The 15,602-nt window shown below is 39.4% G+C and overlaps 1 protein-coding gene across 2 annotated transcripts in view; it reads right to left on the bottom strand.

The window, feature by feature from the left end:
• The window catches only part of GRID2 (glutamate ionotropic receptor delta type subunit 2), a 1,632,436-nt gene that overhangs the window by 36,352 nt on the left and 1,580,482 nt on the right, over positions 1-15,602 (bottom strand). Inside the window, exons 15-16 of one of the 2 annotated variants that reach the window (XM_086406551.1) lie at positions 5,329-5,569; positions 155-2,643 (exon numbers count right to left, since the gene is read on the bottom strand). In XM_086406551.1, the coding sequence (XP_086262677.1) occupies positions 2,221-2,643; positions 5,329-5,569 (664 nt within the window). In that variant the 3' untranslated portion in view covers positions 155-2,220. Of the gene's footprint in view, positions 1-154; positions 2,644-5,328; positions 5,570-15,602 lie in introns of those variants that run through there. The other variant, XM_086406553.1, reaches the window with a different exon arrangement.

The following is a 15,602-nucleotide window of genomic DNA, read 5'->3' as shown; positions in this document are numbered from 1 at the left end:
TCTAGAAAGCCATTCATAGTATCGTTCTTCTAGCAAAACTTAATGTGTGTTATGCTTTAGTTCAAGATAAATTTTTAGAAAAATTCAGTTCTATCTGTGAGAGGGTAAGCATTTTCAAATTGTATAGTTAAGACTTCAATGGTAGGAGAGCAAGTTTAGAAAACATTTTTATTAGACAAATTATTTAGACAAATTATACACAGAAAGCTCTGTCACTCATAACTGAGGCCTTCAAAAAGTGGTTTGTGTATTTGTATAATAGGCAATACATCAAAATAGGCCTATTTTAAATATTGTACATGGTTAACAGTTTGTTGATAGCTAAAATCACTGCAACATCTGGTATGTCCCTATATAGCTTGTTGTAAAGGTTTTTTGTTTTAAAATCAGAGTCGTGAATGAGATCATGGATGTTACAAGGGAAAACAAGTTGTGCATGCACTTAGATACTTGTTACCCTGGAAACAAAATGGTTTCGCATGATAAGAAAATTTTCTGCCTTACACAGTAGACAATATTTGACAATTTAGTACAAAAACAGTAACAGGACAAGATGCTCCCCAGAACAGAATTAGCATCAAAATATAATATACCTTAAGAATATATCTTTTAATTTCTCCTAAAGCAAATCACATAGGTTGATTCCTATATCAATCCTAGCCACGGAATGAATTAGAATAAAGTAAGTCTATGGCTGCGTAAAAACACGGGATAAGTTCTTGCTTCCTACTTACCACATTTTAATTGAAGGATTACAAACAAAACTCTTTCTACGTTTCTAAAAGGTGAGAATGCTACTTTCAAAGGATTGTGCACAGAGGCACTGCTTTTGTTGTCGTCCTTCTACACACTTGGCACTAATGTAAAAAATACATGACTCCTCCAAATAGAACTGAATAAAAAAGGGGATGAAGGTGAGAGCCCGGTAGGGTTGTTATATTTTCTTCTTTAGGATAATGTATGACAGTAATTAAGGCCACATCAATATTTCTTCAGGGCTCCCATCTCTCCCCAACTGCAGTTGTATTGATTGGCTCACTGCTTTCGAAGAGAATTTATTAACCTCCAATGATCTACATCTAAACTCGGATAGAGCTCTCTGTGCTGTGGTGGATGTGGTTCGGCTAACAACATTTTCCATTTAGATAATTAATTAAAAGTAAAATTATCAAGGTTAGCTTTATACATTGCTGAATAACAAATGCAGAAATCTATTCGAATGAGTTACATCTAGGAACAAATATTAAATCGCCCTGGATGTTTTAATAACAAAAGTATAAAATATTCTCTGTTGGCAAACAATGCGAGTCAGAATAACATTAAAGCAACCTGCCTTTTCTAACTGAAAAGACCCCCTGCACTATACATAGTTCCTGTATACAATACTTTTTTTTTTTTTTAAACTAAAGCTTTATTAAATGAATTGCAATAGCAATGGCCGCCTTTGAATATATATACACATTATATAGGTGCATATATATGTATATATGAGATACTAATTTATTTAACACAATAGAGGCTGCTGCCATATGATAAAGTTTACTGTACATAAGCAAAAAAACCTTTTTAATACTGTACAATCACATAAAGGTCATATGCACTGTTGCAGTGCAAGAGTAGTTTTAACTGTAGTCTTGACTGGCATATTAATGGCTTTTTTGTAATCCTACAAAATTGCATTCTCATATTATGTGGCCTGAATGGTCTTTAAATTATTCTATAAACACTGCAGGGGTTGCCTTTGGTCCATAGTCAAAGGACACTCGACAGCAGTGGAGCATTTTATGGATGCAGCAGAAGAATGTAAAAAGACTGAAGTTATTGCAATTATAGTTTTAAAAATAGAGAAATGTTACAGAAGAGGCCTTTATGTAAAATTAATCCTGCATATACTCCTAGTATACTCAGTGCATGTTTCCTATTCTTGAAGTACAGTATATGAAAAGCAGTCTAATAGGATCCTAGTATACTACCTTCTGGGGGAACAAATTGAGTAATGAAACAACGTGGAAGAAGAAGATGTCTGGAAAGAGAGGGAAGAAGAGAGAGAAAGAAGTAGAGGAGAGAGAAGAGGGAGAGGGTAGAGAGAAAGAACTAGAACTGTTACTAATAATCCTGATTAAAAAAAAAAGTTACATCCATGTTAGTCCCACAATCTTACAGTTGCTCCTTGCAAAGGGAGTCCTACAAGAGAAACAGTGGAGAGATTTTGTTGGATTCTCATATGGAAGTGCCTCGGTCTGGATCGTTACCCAGATTGAGCCCCAGGGTAGGAGTTGGTTGATAAGGAATAGATGACATTGTTTTGATAGGACTCCTGAAAAAGCCCCCATTAGGTGCCCTGTGCCTAAAAGGGCCAGTTCGGTGCTCAGGCACGTTGCCAAAAGCGAAACCAGAGGCAGCTTTAGCTGACAGTGTGCGGCTAAGAGTCTGGATCTGCTCTGGGATAAAGGTTGTTGTGGTAATATGAGTGTTCCTGAAATCACTGATTTGCTCCAGTGCTTGTCGTGTTGGCAAAGTGTCAATGTCCAGAGGGGTCAAGTCAATTGACGAGGTGGAAAACTGTTTATGGGGGCTGTCGTCATCTGTGCACAAGCTATTTACACGTCTATGGAGGTGCTCCAGGTCAATTTCCTTGTCATCCTGGAGATGAAGAAAAAGAAGATAAGGTTCTCATCAGTACTAGCTTCCATGGTTAAAAAAATAAAAAGTAGTTCAGCAAACATGATAGGTAATGAACTGAACTTTGGGGTTTATTCAGTTAACAAATATTTATTGAGCACCTAATATGAGCCGGGCACTGTGCTAGGTTATGGGGGTACCCATATGATTCTAAGATAAGGTTATCTATCTTTTTCTTGCAATGAAAGTTCTTAAATGAGCAAATGCCACATGCAACTACAAAATATGGGAGTAGTAGATGGGTGATTGCCTTCTACGAGAGCAGGGACAGACCCAGGCAAAGTTATACAAACAGAATGTATGGTTTGGGCTGCACATTCCCCCACCACCCCCCTCTTCTATTTGCATGCGTCCTCCTTCTTCAGGATGTCTCATTCCAAGTTGGGTTTTGTTTCTTTCTTCTATTCACTCCTAACCTTAACTTTCCATTCTTGGAGATAAGTCATACTATGTTGATATGCTAGTTCACACTAAAGTGTTAGTGACTGTTAAAGGGTTATTTCTCTTTCAGCTAGAAACATGTGAGATTGTTTAGAGAGAGCAACATTCAACACAAGAGAATCAGTTTCTGATTGAGGGATTTCATACACTCAAGTTACCTAGAGCCTAAATGATTCAATATTGTGAGGTCAGCAAAAGAAGCTTTAGAGACCCCTTCAAGTCATGACATGTGAGTGACAGCTTCAGTTTAGGGCCAGCTTAATACTAAATGGCCTCTAAATCAAAGACACTTTGAGCTACGCTAATAGAATCTTAGTAAGAAGGTGCTTAATGAAGAAAAAGGAAGTAAAATCTCATATTTCTGGAGTTGAAATTAATTTATAAATTTCTTAGGACTTTCACTAAAAGTGAGCATTAAAGCCCAATATTTGAAAAATAAAACTGGCAGGAAAGAAAATTGTCCTTTTCATCAGTCTTCTTTATAGCCAAGTTCAATAAACAAAATTTATGAGGATTTAATTATATCTAATAAATTAAAATTTAAAATATCTATTAGTCATAAAAGAAAATATTTGTTCATATGATCTGGATTAGCTGCTATGAATTAGAAAGGAGGATGTATTTTTTTCATTGTGCAATTAAAGTGCTCCTCAGTGAAAAATATTTTGATGTGCATCACTGTTTTTCCTTCTCCTTTCTCATTTCAAAATCCAATAAAAATATCCATTAATGCAATATTATCACTGAGACTTTAGAGAGTTGAAAGATAGAATTTTATGGTTCCCACAGCAACTATAATGTAGTCATCCATCAACAGATATAATAATGCAAAAATTTAATATCATGTATAGTAATTCAAAATATAAGGAGCTTGGGGAGTCCTTAATTTTCAGATTTTTGAGACTATGATGTCTCGGCTATAATGTTGCATTAATGTGGTCTTTGGCACTGAATCAGTGTCAGTAGAGATACCAGAAGTTTATTCCACAAAGAAAACACTACAGAAAAATCTGATTAATTTTTAGTTTATACCCCACTAATTTAGAATGTATGATCACTCAGACAGGTAGGAAGCTAAAATTTATCTTTGCCAAGCCAAGCTTTTCCTTATAAATGGTGCTGATCAATTTTTCGTATAAGGTGGTAGGAAGGAATCCTCAGAAAATTTTAGGAAACAATCTGTTTGAAAGAATATATTAACATGCAAAAATCATGCAAATAAGAAGTCATTTTTATTTGCACCTTAAAGCAGATCCTCTTAGGATTTACTTAGGCGTAAGTTAGCCAAGGTCTAGTTACAGAAAGCTTAAAACTGTCTTTCTTTGAAACTATCCAGCAAATCAAATTATTCAGCAAATTCAGGTCATTTTTCATTTCAATTTGTGAAGCTTTAGTGAATATGAGTTCATTATTAAATTCTTTTTTCACCTTTTGATCCAGTGGAAGTAAGATAAATAAATCAAGTAGTTTAACTTCAGATAGTCTCTGAAAATTTATAAATCCCACTTTTTTTTTTTTTTGATGAAAATAAAGCACAGGGCACTTTAAAAGATATATGTAACTCTGAAATTTTTCTTTCAAATCTCTGGAAAAATTTTAATATGGCCCTGGAGTTAAGCTGATCCAGGAGGAAAGATGAAAAATGGAATTCTAGATGATTCCATGGTATGGATTTGTTAAACTTAGTCATCAAAGGGCTGAAAACATATGATCACTTCTCTAGGTCTACATGCAGACAGAGGGATGCAGTCTCTGGCAGTGAAGAGAAAACTGATTATTTTACTGTAACACTGCATTTCTTAGGCCGAATCTCAGAGACACTAGTAATTTACCTATAAGTTAAACAGCTACTTGAAATAAAATAATAAGTGTCTTCGTTAAATGGTCAAGGGAATCACAGCCTTTAGAAAAATCATAGACCTAGTCTATCCTAAGATTCAGGAGAATTTCAAGGCCCATTATGGCTCATGAAACTGTCAGTCTTTCAAATGCTATCGTTTCCTCTTCATGGATCTGGGATGTCTTAAAAATGAAAATTGGTATTGATCTTACCAATTTTTACATTTCATAAGTTTATTTTCATTCTTCAAGGAAAGAAGAAACAAATCCCACCCCCAACCACTATCCCCTTCCCTGTGATGACCCTCCCTGGAAACACAGCCCGCGTGTTCGCTCAACATAGTGCAAAAGCTTTCAATCAAGTACCTCTTTCGATGGAACCCGGGAGCCTTTCCTCTTGTTCCACCACGTCTCCAGCATGGCTATAAAGCAGGAGAGGACAATGCCAGCAGCGAGGATACAAAAAACCCCTGCAAAGCTCTTTATGTCCAGGGCGCCTCCTTTCTGCTTTGTGTCCACTGAGGAGTACAGGTCACACTGCCCATTCTTGGGCCACCATTTGTGCTTCAGAATGTCCATGTCACCATTCTGCTGAAGCTCCAGGATCCTTGGGGTGAAACACACAATCACGTGTTACTGCAGACGTGGTAAACTGCCTCAGTCCACAATATATCCGTTAATAACCCCATCTCTAAAGGATGGTGGCTGTCAAGGGGAAATAAACATATAGATTAGCCTATGGGCAGAATGTTAGGACATGCAAAACATTATAAAGTTAAGTTCTTTAGATAAGATTTGTGCCACAAATGCTTTCCTCTCTCCATTCTTATATTCTTCCCTCTCCCCTCTTTTTTTTTTCTTTAATATTCATTTTAGAATCCTAAATATTACCTACCCCCCGCCCTGGTTTATCGTGATGTGTTTTTGCAATTACATTTCGGAGGCACTGTTTTTATGTGGTTTCAAGCTGCTGCAGTTCTGTGTTCCTACCCTATATCCAGAAAGATGCTCTGGATCTTAATGCTTTTACGAAGAACGTTTTGCTGCTTAGAGCAAGATGCTGGCATAATGTCACCCAGCATATGCTACAGACAAAGGAATTCAATTAAACAGACTTCTATTATTTAACACAGTGTGAGAGAAAGCCTTGGGACAAGTCTGAAGTTGATAAAATACATCATTTTGGGTTTTTCACACAACTGATCTAGTTTCCTTTTAATGCCAAAGGCGAAGTAATCTTACCTTGGGGAACAAGAAGAAAAGTTGACCAGAGGCTTTCAGAAGTAGTTAAATTCAAATAAGAAGTACCCTTTTTCTTCTTTTACTCTCTTTCGGAGTCTGGGGTGGGGGTGGGGGTAGCTGCAAAGACTGCAGCTTTTAAAATGTATACTTTTCATAGAGTTTTTACTCTCAATTCCAAACTCTTTGGGCTCTACCTCAGACGTGCCTAGTTCTGGCCCTCTTCCAGCTGTGCCCTTTCTCACAGGGTGAGAACAGTCAGGGCCAAGGTCATGAGCATTCCAGAGTGGGTACCATCTGCATAGTTTCCTGACATTTCCTGCCCAGGCAGCTCAGAGTGCCCCGCCAGGGCCCATAAAGGCCTATTTCCATGTCTGATTATGAGAGCAGGTCTCAAAGCGAGGGGTACATACAGGTCTCTGTGGTGGTATTTGGGGGGTGCCAATAGAGTTCAACGTGCAATCTCAGGCACACACACCTATGTGTGGGAAACCACTCACTGTGTGGGTGGAAGGGGAACCCGAGGTCAATTCCTTGTGCCACTGAATCAGCACGGAACTCTTAGCTGGTCATGAATTAGAAACCCAAACCTGATGTCCTAGGGGTCGTGAAGGTATATTTATCAAGATAAGAGGACAGAACATATTTTATCTAGCAGAATTTAACCTGATTCTTATAGTTAGGATTCTCCAGGCAAGAATACCAGAATGCATTGCCATGCCCTCCTCTAGGGGATCTTCCCAATCCATGGATTGAACCCAGGTCTTCTGTATTGCGGGCAGATTCTTACCGTCTGAGCCACAGGGAAGCCCAGACTTAGGATGCTGCTGCTGCTGCTAAGTCACTTCAGTCGTGTCCGACTCTGTGCGACCCCATAGACGGCAGCCCACCAGGCTCCCGCGTCCCTGGGATTCTCCAGGCAAGAACACTGGAGTGGGATGCCATTTCCTCCTCCAATGCATGAAAGTGAAAAGTGAAAGTGAAGTTTCTCAGTCGTGTCCAACTCTTAGCGACCCCATGGACTGTAGCCTACCAGGCTCCTCTGTCCATGGGATTTTCCAGGCAAGAGTACTGGAGTGGGGTGCCATTGCCTTCTCCCAGACTTAGGATATGTGGACCCATATTGTACTCTTGTCCCAGCTCTTGTATTATCTGATGACAGGCTGCTTAAAACTTTGGAGAGAAGCCAATCTGGACAGAATAAATAACTCACTTTCGGTGATGCATTCACCTTTTTTATCTGTTCATGTCATCCACTTGTCTATAAGTATGAGCTTGATGATAATCAACATTCAACCAGAGCTAAACAAGAGTAATACCAGCCCTAAGGGCTACGATGGAGAGTTAAGCCTCTATTTCTTAATTTTCATTTTCTTTTGGAGTGTAGTTACTCCAAAAGAATTTTGTCTTAGTTTCAGGTATACAGCAAAGTCATTCAGGTATACATATACATATTATCTAATCTTTTTCAAATTCTTCTTTCATTTGGGTTATTACAGAATATTGAGCAGCATTTCCTATGCTATACCATAGGTTCTTGTTGGTTAATTATTTTAAATATAGCAGTGTGTACATGTCAATCCCAGACTCCCAATCCATCCACCTCTCCCCTCCTGCCCCATAACCAAAAGTTCATTCTCTATGTGTGTGAGTCTATTTTGTAAACAAGTTCATTTGTACCATTTTTTTAAGATTCTGCATATAAGTGATATCATATGATATTTGTCTTTCTCTGAATTACGTCTCTGTCATCTACCTTTGGGTTTTCCCACAGCCTCAGCCCCAGTGACCCTGCTGACACTCTGGGATCAACATTGCATTGGAGCTTCCCTCACAACTTGGACATCTTCCTTATGAAATTGATGGGTCTAAAGTTCTGTTGCTTCAGAGTGTTGCTCAAAAAGGGCAGTAAATGTGAATTTATGACAATGATTATGAGTGTTAATGGATTCTATTTCACCCTTATTCCAGCCTCCATCCCAGATAAGGTCATTTGCATTTCCAGAATTTCCAGAAGTGTGTTCCAAGGGACCCTAGTGCCTAGAGGGTTTCTGTGAAAAAAAAAAAAAAAAAAAGTGTGGGGGGGCGGTCTTGTGGTCATCAACTCTGAGCAACACTCTCTTGGAAATTTACCAGAATAAGGCAGCCTATTAAAGGCTTTGAGAAGACCTGTAGAAAAGAAAACGTGTATGATTTTTGTTTACTCCAGCATTTCCTAAATTTATAAGACTTTCATCCCCCTTTCTTATTTGCTTTAGGCTAAAATTTTGAGGAATATACTTGAGAAATAGTTGCTTGAGCCATAGGAGCAACTCTCTGTGGGCCTGTGAGGCACCATCACCCACACCCTCAGCGTCGTGGCTTGCTTGGCTTATCTATGAATATCATTCAGACACCATTAGTAAACTGACACTGTAGGTATTTGCCTACCTAAAGACACTAGGTAGTCAGGGCACTACTGAATATATTGAAAGAAAAAATAGTATCCCTAAAAGAAATAACTTCTTCTTAAATGTGAATTTACAGGTACCTGTAAAAATGAAAAGAAACTACAACAGTATCTTCTTAATGAGAACATATCTGAGTACAAAATGAGCTCCCAAATTTCCCTGTCTTTCTACTCCTGCCACACGATATATATTGGTCAGTGTCTGGAAGTGGAAGAGTTTTCCTTCACAGACAGCACTTATCATCATTTGTAATTATTTGTGGTTACTTGATTAATGTCTGTTCCCCTCCAAGAATATGTACTCACCATCTTCCATACTTCCCAACATGGAGCAGGCACATATTTACTTATTTTTAATTTAATTAAAACTTTTTAAATTTTATTTTTAAAAATTTATTTTTAATTGAAGGACAATAGCTTTACATATTATGTTAGTTTCTGCCACACAACAATGTAAATCAGCCATAATTATACAATATCTATCCTCTTTCTTGAGCTTCCCTCCCTTACCCCCCATGGAGCAAGCATATATTTATGGATTGAATATGCTCAACAGAGTTTTTGGTAAATGAACCCTACCTCCAGAGTCTACTTATTATTTCTTATCATTAATCCTACTTTCTAATTTATTCCATTCCCACCGATTCATCTATTTATTCAATAAATATCTAAATAGTGATTTCACTTCAGGCATTGAGTTGGGTACAAAATTTCCGTTAAACCACAACTGTACATTCAGCTAGCATGCCCTGGTCAACACTGAAATCATTTCAGTGCTCAGTTCATGCTAATTTATTCTTTCATTCGTTCACATATTCATTCAGGAAAGGATTGTCGCTTACTCTTTCTTCTTAGTGCTATCTTGTACCACTTATGATGTGTCCTTATTATTTCAACACCTGGAAAATAACTTGGTTTTTAAAATAATCATCGAGATATACATATTCTATATCACCCATGTTGATTTCCATAGGAGTAAAGGGCCTTTACCAAGTCTAAAGAATGTGTTTAAAACGGTATAATTTTTTAGGTTTAGCAAGCTGGTGGTAGGAGTTTTTTAGTTTCAGCAAACTGGTAGTAGGAGTTATTGAGGGGAAAAGAAAGAGACTTCTGAGACCTCTGGTGGTGCAGTGGATATAAATCTGCCTGCCCATACAGGGAACATGGGTTCAATCCCTGGTCTGGGAAGATTATACATCCTGCAGGTCAGCTAAGCATGTGGGCCACAACTACTGAGCCAATGATCTAGAGCCCAAGAACTGAACTGAAGCCCGAGTGCTCTTGGGCCTGTGAGCTGTAACTACTGAAGCCCATGTGCCTTAGAGCCCATATGCTGCAACTAGAGAACGCCTGCGCAAAGCAATGAAGAGCCAGGCCAGTCAAAAAAAAAGTTAACCTTCCACACACACTCTAGTTAAAGAAAAAAAAAAAGAGACTTCTCTATGCACCTTCAAGTACCATCACATCACAAAGATATCTTTATTGGTTGTTCTCATAAAGCACAGGTAACTGAGGCATTGCAGAAGACCCTGTCTTTGGGGATATACAGACAAACTGGGCCAAAGAATTCCTCAGTCAGGCTCTGACCAGCCCACAGCAAATTCCAGGAACACAGACTGACCTGGATTACAGGGCTCTGAGGAAACAGAAGTGTTCTCTAAGCCCAGAGTGCTGCTATACATTTTTCCCACACAATCCAATGATCTTGGAAATTCCCTCAGAACAGTTATACTACACTTTCCTTTCTATTATATAACTAAAACTATTTAAGGATTAGGTAAAGAAAGTTTAGTAAAATCTAATGCACTGCCTTAAAGAACGATGGGATGAGTCCTTACAATTAATAAGATTCTGTTTTTCAAAGCTTCAAAAGCTCTGGCATGTTTAAAAGAGACTTAAAAATCACACTTAAAGGAGAGATTGGCCATTTATTTATAAGCAACACTGATGTTTCGTGTGTGTATGTAATAACGCAAAAATCTAGTTGTAAACTTCTAGTGCAAAGGCAAAGTTTAATCCCATGGAATGATTGTTCTTGTTATATGTGAAATTTCCACAAGATGGCAGTCTTTGCTCATAGAGAGCAAAGTACTAGTCACAGTTAACCTGTGGGTTTGAAACGTGAAAGTATAAACTTTTTGGTGCTGTAAACACTTAAATTAATGAAAACAAAGTTGGGTCTTAGACTGTGATGATTGGATACCTAAAACCTCTTCTTGGAGTATAGTCAGGAAAATTCCTGCCATTTTACTGCAGAGTGATGATATGCTGATTTTGGAGAGTTATGTCGAGAATTAATGAGACCATAAACAAAAGCATCTTGTTCATTGCTTGGCACTTAGTAGGCTACCAAACCTCAAAAGCTAGAATTATTATTGCCAGCATGTGTGACAACCATTCTTTCTCTGAACCTGTTCTGGTACATCTTCTTAATGGCGAATTATATTCCCAGATGAGTCAGTGCATGATTCATGATCCACAGACAAGAATATTGCATTTCCTTCTTTTGTCCAAAAGTATGAAAGCATTTGTAATCTCACTGAACAGAAAAATCTCAGGAGTCCATAAAACTTCACTTGAATTTGAAAATGGCTAATAGATCAATCCTGCTTGCATTATCGATATAAGTGTGCAAATTTCAGGGAGAAGGCAAAACAGCCTTCTTTTATATTCAAATAAAAATACCCCACAGGTCTGAAGCATTTATCTTGAAAAGCTTTTTACTTACTTTGAAGATAACAACCTCATTTGTGTGTGAGAATTGCATTAATTATTGACCACTTAACATCCTCCATCACTATGATTTTCAAAATAATATATTTGTGAAAGAACAGGTTGCTGAAAGACAGATGCAAATTTCTAATCCTGCATAGGTAACTTTGATTTTGCCTTTGAAAACTATAGTAGTAGTCTATAGTGTCCTTTCTAATTTTGTTAGGTTTCTGGCTCTTAAATTCCTGCTGAGCTTTAAAAAAGATACTGGTTAGAGGACAGCTGACTTTTTAGTTGCTTCTGCTGGGAAAGAATTTAGAGGTAATCAGAAATTAAAAAGAATAAAGGCAGGATTTCTTTTTTTTTAGGCTATGTACACAGGAATTTCTGTGATTCTTTTGCAATTGGAATTTCCCTCTCATGTTCACAGAAGTATAAACTACTAAACTAAAAAGATTGAAAGTGAAAGTGTTAGTTGCTCAGTCATGTCCGACTCTTTGCTACCCCATGGACTGTCGCCCACCAGGCTCCTCTGTCCATGGAATTCTCCAGGCAAGAACACTGGAGTAGGTTGTCATGCCCTTCCCTAGGGTATCTCCCCAAACCAGGGGTAGAACCTGCATCTTCTGTACTGTGGGCAGATTCTTTACCATCTGAGACACCAGAGAAGCTCCCCAAAGACTGAAGACATCCTTTATTCTCTCTACTTGCCTCCACTCAGTCTATGGATGAGGAAACTGAACCAGAGAGAACAGTCATACTCCCAAATCATCACATTCAACACACACAAAATAATTTACATATTACGGTCATCAGAGGCTCTTTGCAGCCAGAGGTAAAAATGCCATGGTTCCAGCCACTGCAGTCCATGCCTTGGCTGTCCTGAGGGCTGAAGGGATTGATATTTTAGCAATATTCTGTGCATCATCTAAGACACATCTGTTGGGAAGCACTGCTGTAGAGATTAAATGATTTTCTCACTGATTGACACAGAGTAAATAGTTCAGTTGGGGCTAGAACTCAGGTCTGTCCCCCAGTACTTTCCCCTCTGTTACACTACACAGCCTCTGCTGCTGCTAAGTTGCTTCAGTGGTGTCCGATTCTGTGAGACCCCATAGACGGCAGCACACCAGACTCCCCCGTCCCTGGGATTCTCCAGGCAAGAACACTGGAGTGGGTTGCCATTTCCTTCTCCAATGCATGAAAGTGAAAAGTGAAATTGAAGTCGCTCAGTCGTGTCAGATTCTTCGCGACCCCATGGACTGCAGCCTACCAGGCTCCTCCGTCCATGGGATTTTCCAGGCAAGAGTACTGGAGTGGGGTGCCATTGCCTTCTCCGATACAGCCTCTAATATACAACTATTTGGAGAAGACCCATCTCTTTTAGTTTCAGAGATGTGTTAGACGCCGAGTAAAATTTTCATCAATATGTTCCTTCAAATCACACGATATAATTGTAGCATGATTGCAAATTTATTCATGCTACAATTTGGGTGTACAAAAAAATACAGCATTTCTCTAGAACGTAATTGATTTTCCTAAGGAGGAATGGGCCTGCTGAGCAGTGGGAACCAAACTAAAATTAGCTCTAGGAGTTAAAATTTAATCTGCTCTAATAATTTAACATGTCTCTAGCTTCAGCTCAATTTACTTGAATGAATTACTGCATCTTCCCCATTCCTCCCGGTTCCTTTGGTCTTTTCCAAGATGGCATCAGGGTTCATGGGGGATGACATTATGTCTCCTATGTGGGTATTTGGTATGAGGGGCTGCTGGCCTCTTGCTGGTGCTTGGACCTGCCCTGGCAGAGATTCCCTGGGGCTGGGCCCAGCCCTTAGATACCGACTGGTGACTGCTGCTAAAGTCAGCCAAGGCGTGTGTGTGTGTGTGTGTGTGTGTGCACGTGCATGCATGCGCGCATGCACGCTCAATCATGTCCAGCTCTTTGTGACCCCCCCCATGAACTGCAGCCCACCAGGTTCCTTTGTCCATGGGATTCTCCAGGCAAGAATACTGGAGTGTTGCCATTCTCTTCTCCAGGGGATCTTTCCAAATGAGGGACTGAACCCATGTCTCCCGCATTGTGGGCAGATTCTTTATCACTGAGCCACCAGGGAAGCGTGTTGAGTCTGTTAAACTTGGCTAACGTCTTTCTCAGCTTCTCTAGGGTTTGTAGCCTCCTCCCTACTCACCCAGCCTCTGACATGCTACAGCCTTTCTCAGCTTCTACCCTTTTCTTCACCCAGCCCCTGACTATTCTGTAGTCCTTTAGACAACTACTTTAGTGTCACCTTGTCATCACTGGGGGTGCCAAGGGTGGTCTATGTGCTCTTCCTCAACTTATCTCCCACATGGGAGGAAGGGAGGCCTGGGAATGAGGGTGGAACTTCCGCTGTCTCCTGACAGTGTGGCCGTGGCATCTCACACATCTGAGGTCTTCTCTGTTGGTGCAGAACCCAATGGGCCCAGGGAGCACCCCTAAGAAACACAGGGTGGGAGGGATGCTCAAGATGGACGGGATATGTGTACAAATAGCTGATTCTTGTTGTTGTACAGCAGAAACTAGCTATGTTTGTACAGCTATGACAAACCTAGACAGCATATTAAAAAGCAGAGACATTACTTTGCCAACAAAGGTCTGTATAGTTGAAGCTATGGTTTTTCCAGTAGTCATGTATGGATGTGAGAGTTGGACTATAAAGAAAGCTGAATGCCGAAGAATTGATGCTTTTGAACTGTGGTGCTGGAGAAGATTCCTGAGTCCCTTGGACTGCAATGAGATCAAACCAGTCAATCCTAAAGGAAATCAATCCTGAATATTCACTGGAAGGACTGATGCTAAAGTTGAAGCTCCAATACTTTGGCCACCTGATTCGAAGAACTGATTCATTGGAAAAGACCTTGATGCTGGGAAAGATTGAAGGTGGGAGGAGAAGGGGACGACAGAGGATGAGATAGTTGGATGGCATCACTGACTCAACGGACATGAATCTGAGCAAACTCCGGGAGTTGGTGATGGACAGGGAGGCCTGGCTTTTTGTAGTCCATGGGATCGCAGAGTCGGACACGACTGAGAGATTGAACTAAACTGACAGCAGAAACGGATACAATATTGTAAAGCAATTATACTCCAATTAAAAATTTTTTAAAAATGAATGTTTTGAACAAAAAATAAGAAAACTCTAATGGGAAGAGAAGTATCAAGCCCTCTACTCTTGTGCCTTTTAATCTACCAGATGTCTGTCTCTCCACTTACCCATTTCCTTTCCCTTCCCTTTCCCTCTCTTGGAAACCCCTGGCCAGAAGAGGTACAGATTCTCTGGATATTCTTCTTATCCCTCAGGACTAAAATTTTCTTGGTGTTTCACCATAGTAAAAGGGAGTTTTAGCTACATAATGATAGAAACTCTTTGATCTATACCTCTAGGCATTTCCTCAATTTGCAAGTACTGAGGCAACTCAGAGATAGGGATTGGTGAGGATGAAAATGCATCTTTTAATATCTCAAAACATTTATTTGTTACATACTTTGAGTTTGATGTAACCAAATTAAAAATACACTTAGGAGTCTCTTAGTAATGTTAATATTATTTGTCACTGAGAAAGAAATTTGGGACTAACTGAAAAAAAAGTATCTTTTTGACACAGCAAGTACATCTGTTTTGACCTGGAAAAGGTGGCACTAGTGGTAAAGAATCCATCTGCCAATGCAGGAGATGCAAGAGAAGTGAGTTTGATCCCTGGGTCAGGAAGATCCTCTGGAGTAGGAAATGGCAACCCACTCCAGTATTCTTTTCTTGCCTGGAAAATCCCACGGACAGAGGAGTCTGGTGAGCTACAGTCCATAGTCCATGGGGTCCCAATGAGTCATACACACACACACACACACACGCGCGCGCACACACACACACACACACACACTAAACCATTTGCTGCGTGTTCACAAATTTTTCCTCTCTATGGATACTGAGAAAGAATTAACAATAGCATGCAGAGGATTTTCAAAAAATAGGAGCTCAAAAGGTTTCTCATTCATCCATTTCTTCTTTAGTTATGGTTTTGGAAAATGTAGGTGAACTTGGACTAAAGCCAAAACACTTATCAAAGACTCAGATTTAGCATTCGATTAAGTGGAGTGACCCTCTGATTGGCATGTTTGTTATCACTATTTAAAGATCAGAGTTGTAAAAACAAATTCAACTTCCCATGAATCAGACATTAGTTGATTTTTTGAAAGTAA

The sequence above is a fragment of the Bos grunniens genome, chromosome 6, assembly GCF_055505025.1.
Source record: "Bos grunniens cultivar Pamir isolate PY7600 chromosome 6, Bosgru_T2T1.0, whole genome shotgun sequence".
In the NCBI taxonomy this organism is placed as follows: Eukaryota; Metazoa; Chordata; class Mammalia; order Artiodactyla; family Bovidae; genus Bos; species Bos grunniens.
The sequence above is the reverse complement of the archived record's forward strand: the minus strand, read 5'-3'. Positions and strand labels throughout refer to the sequence as shown.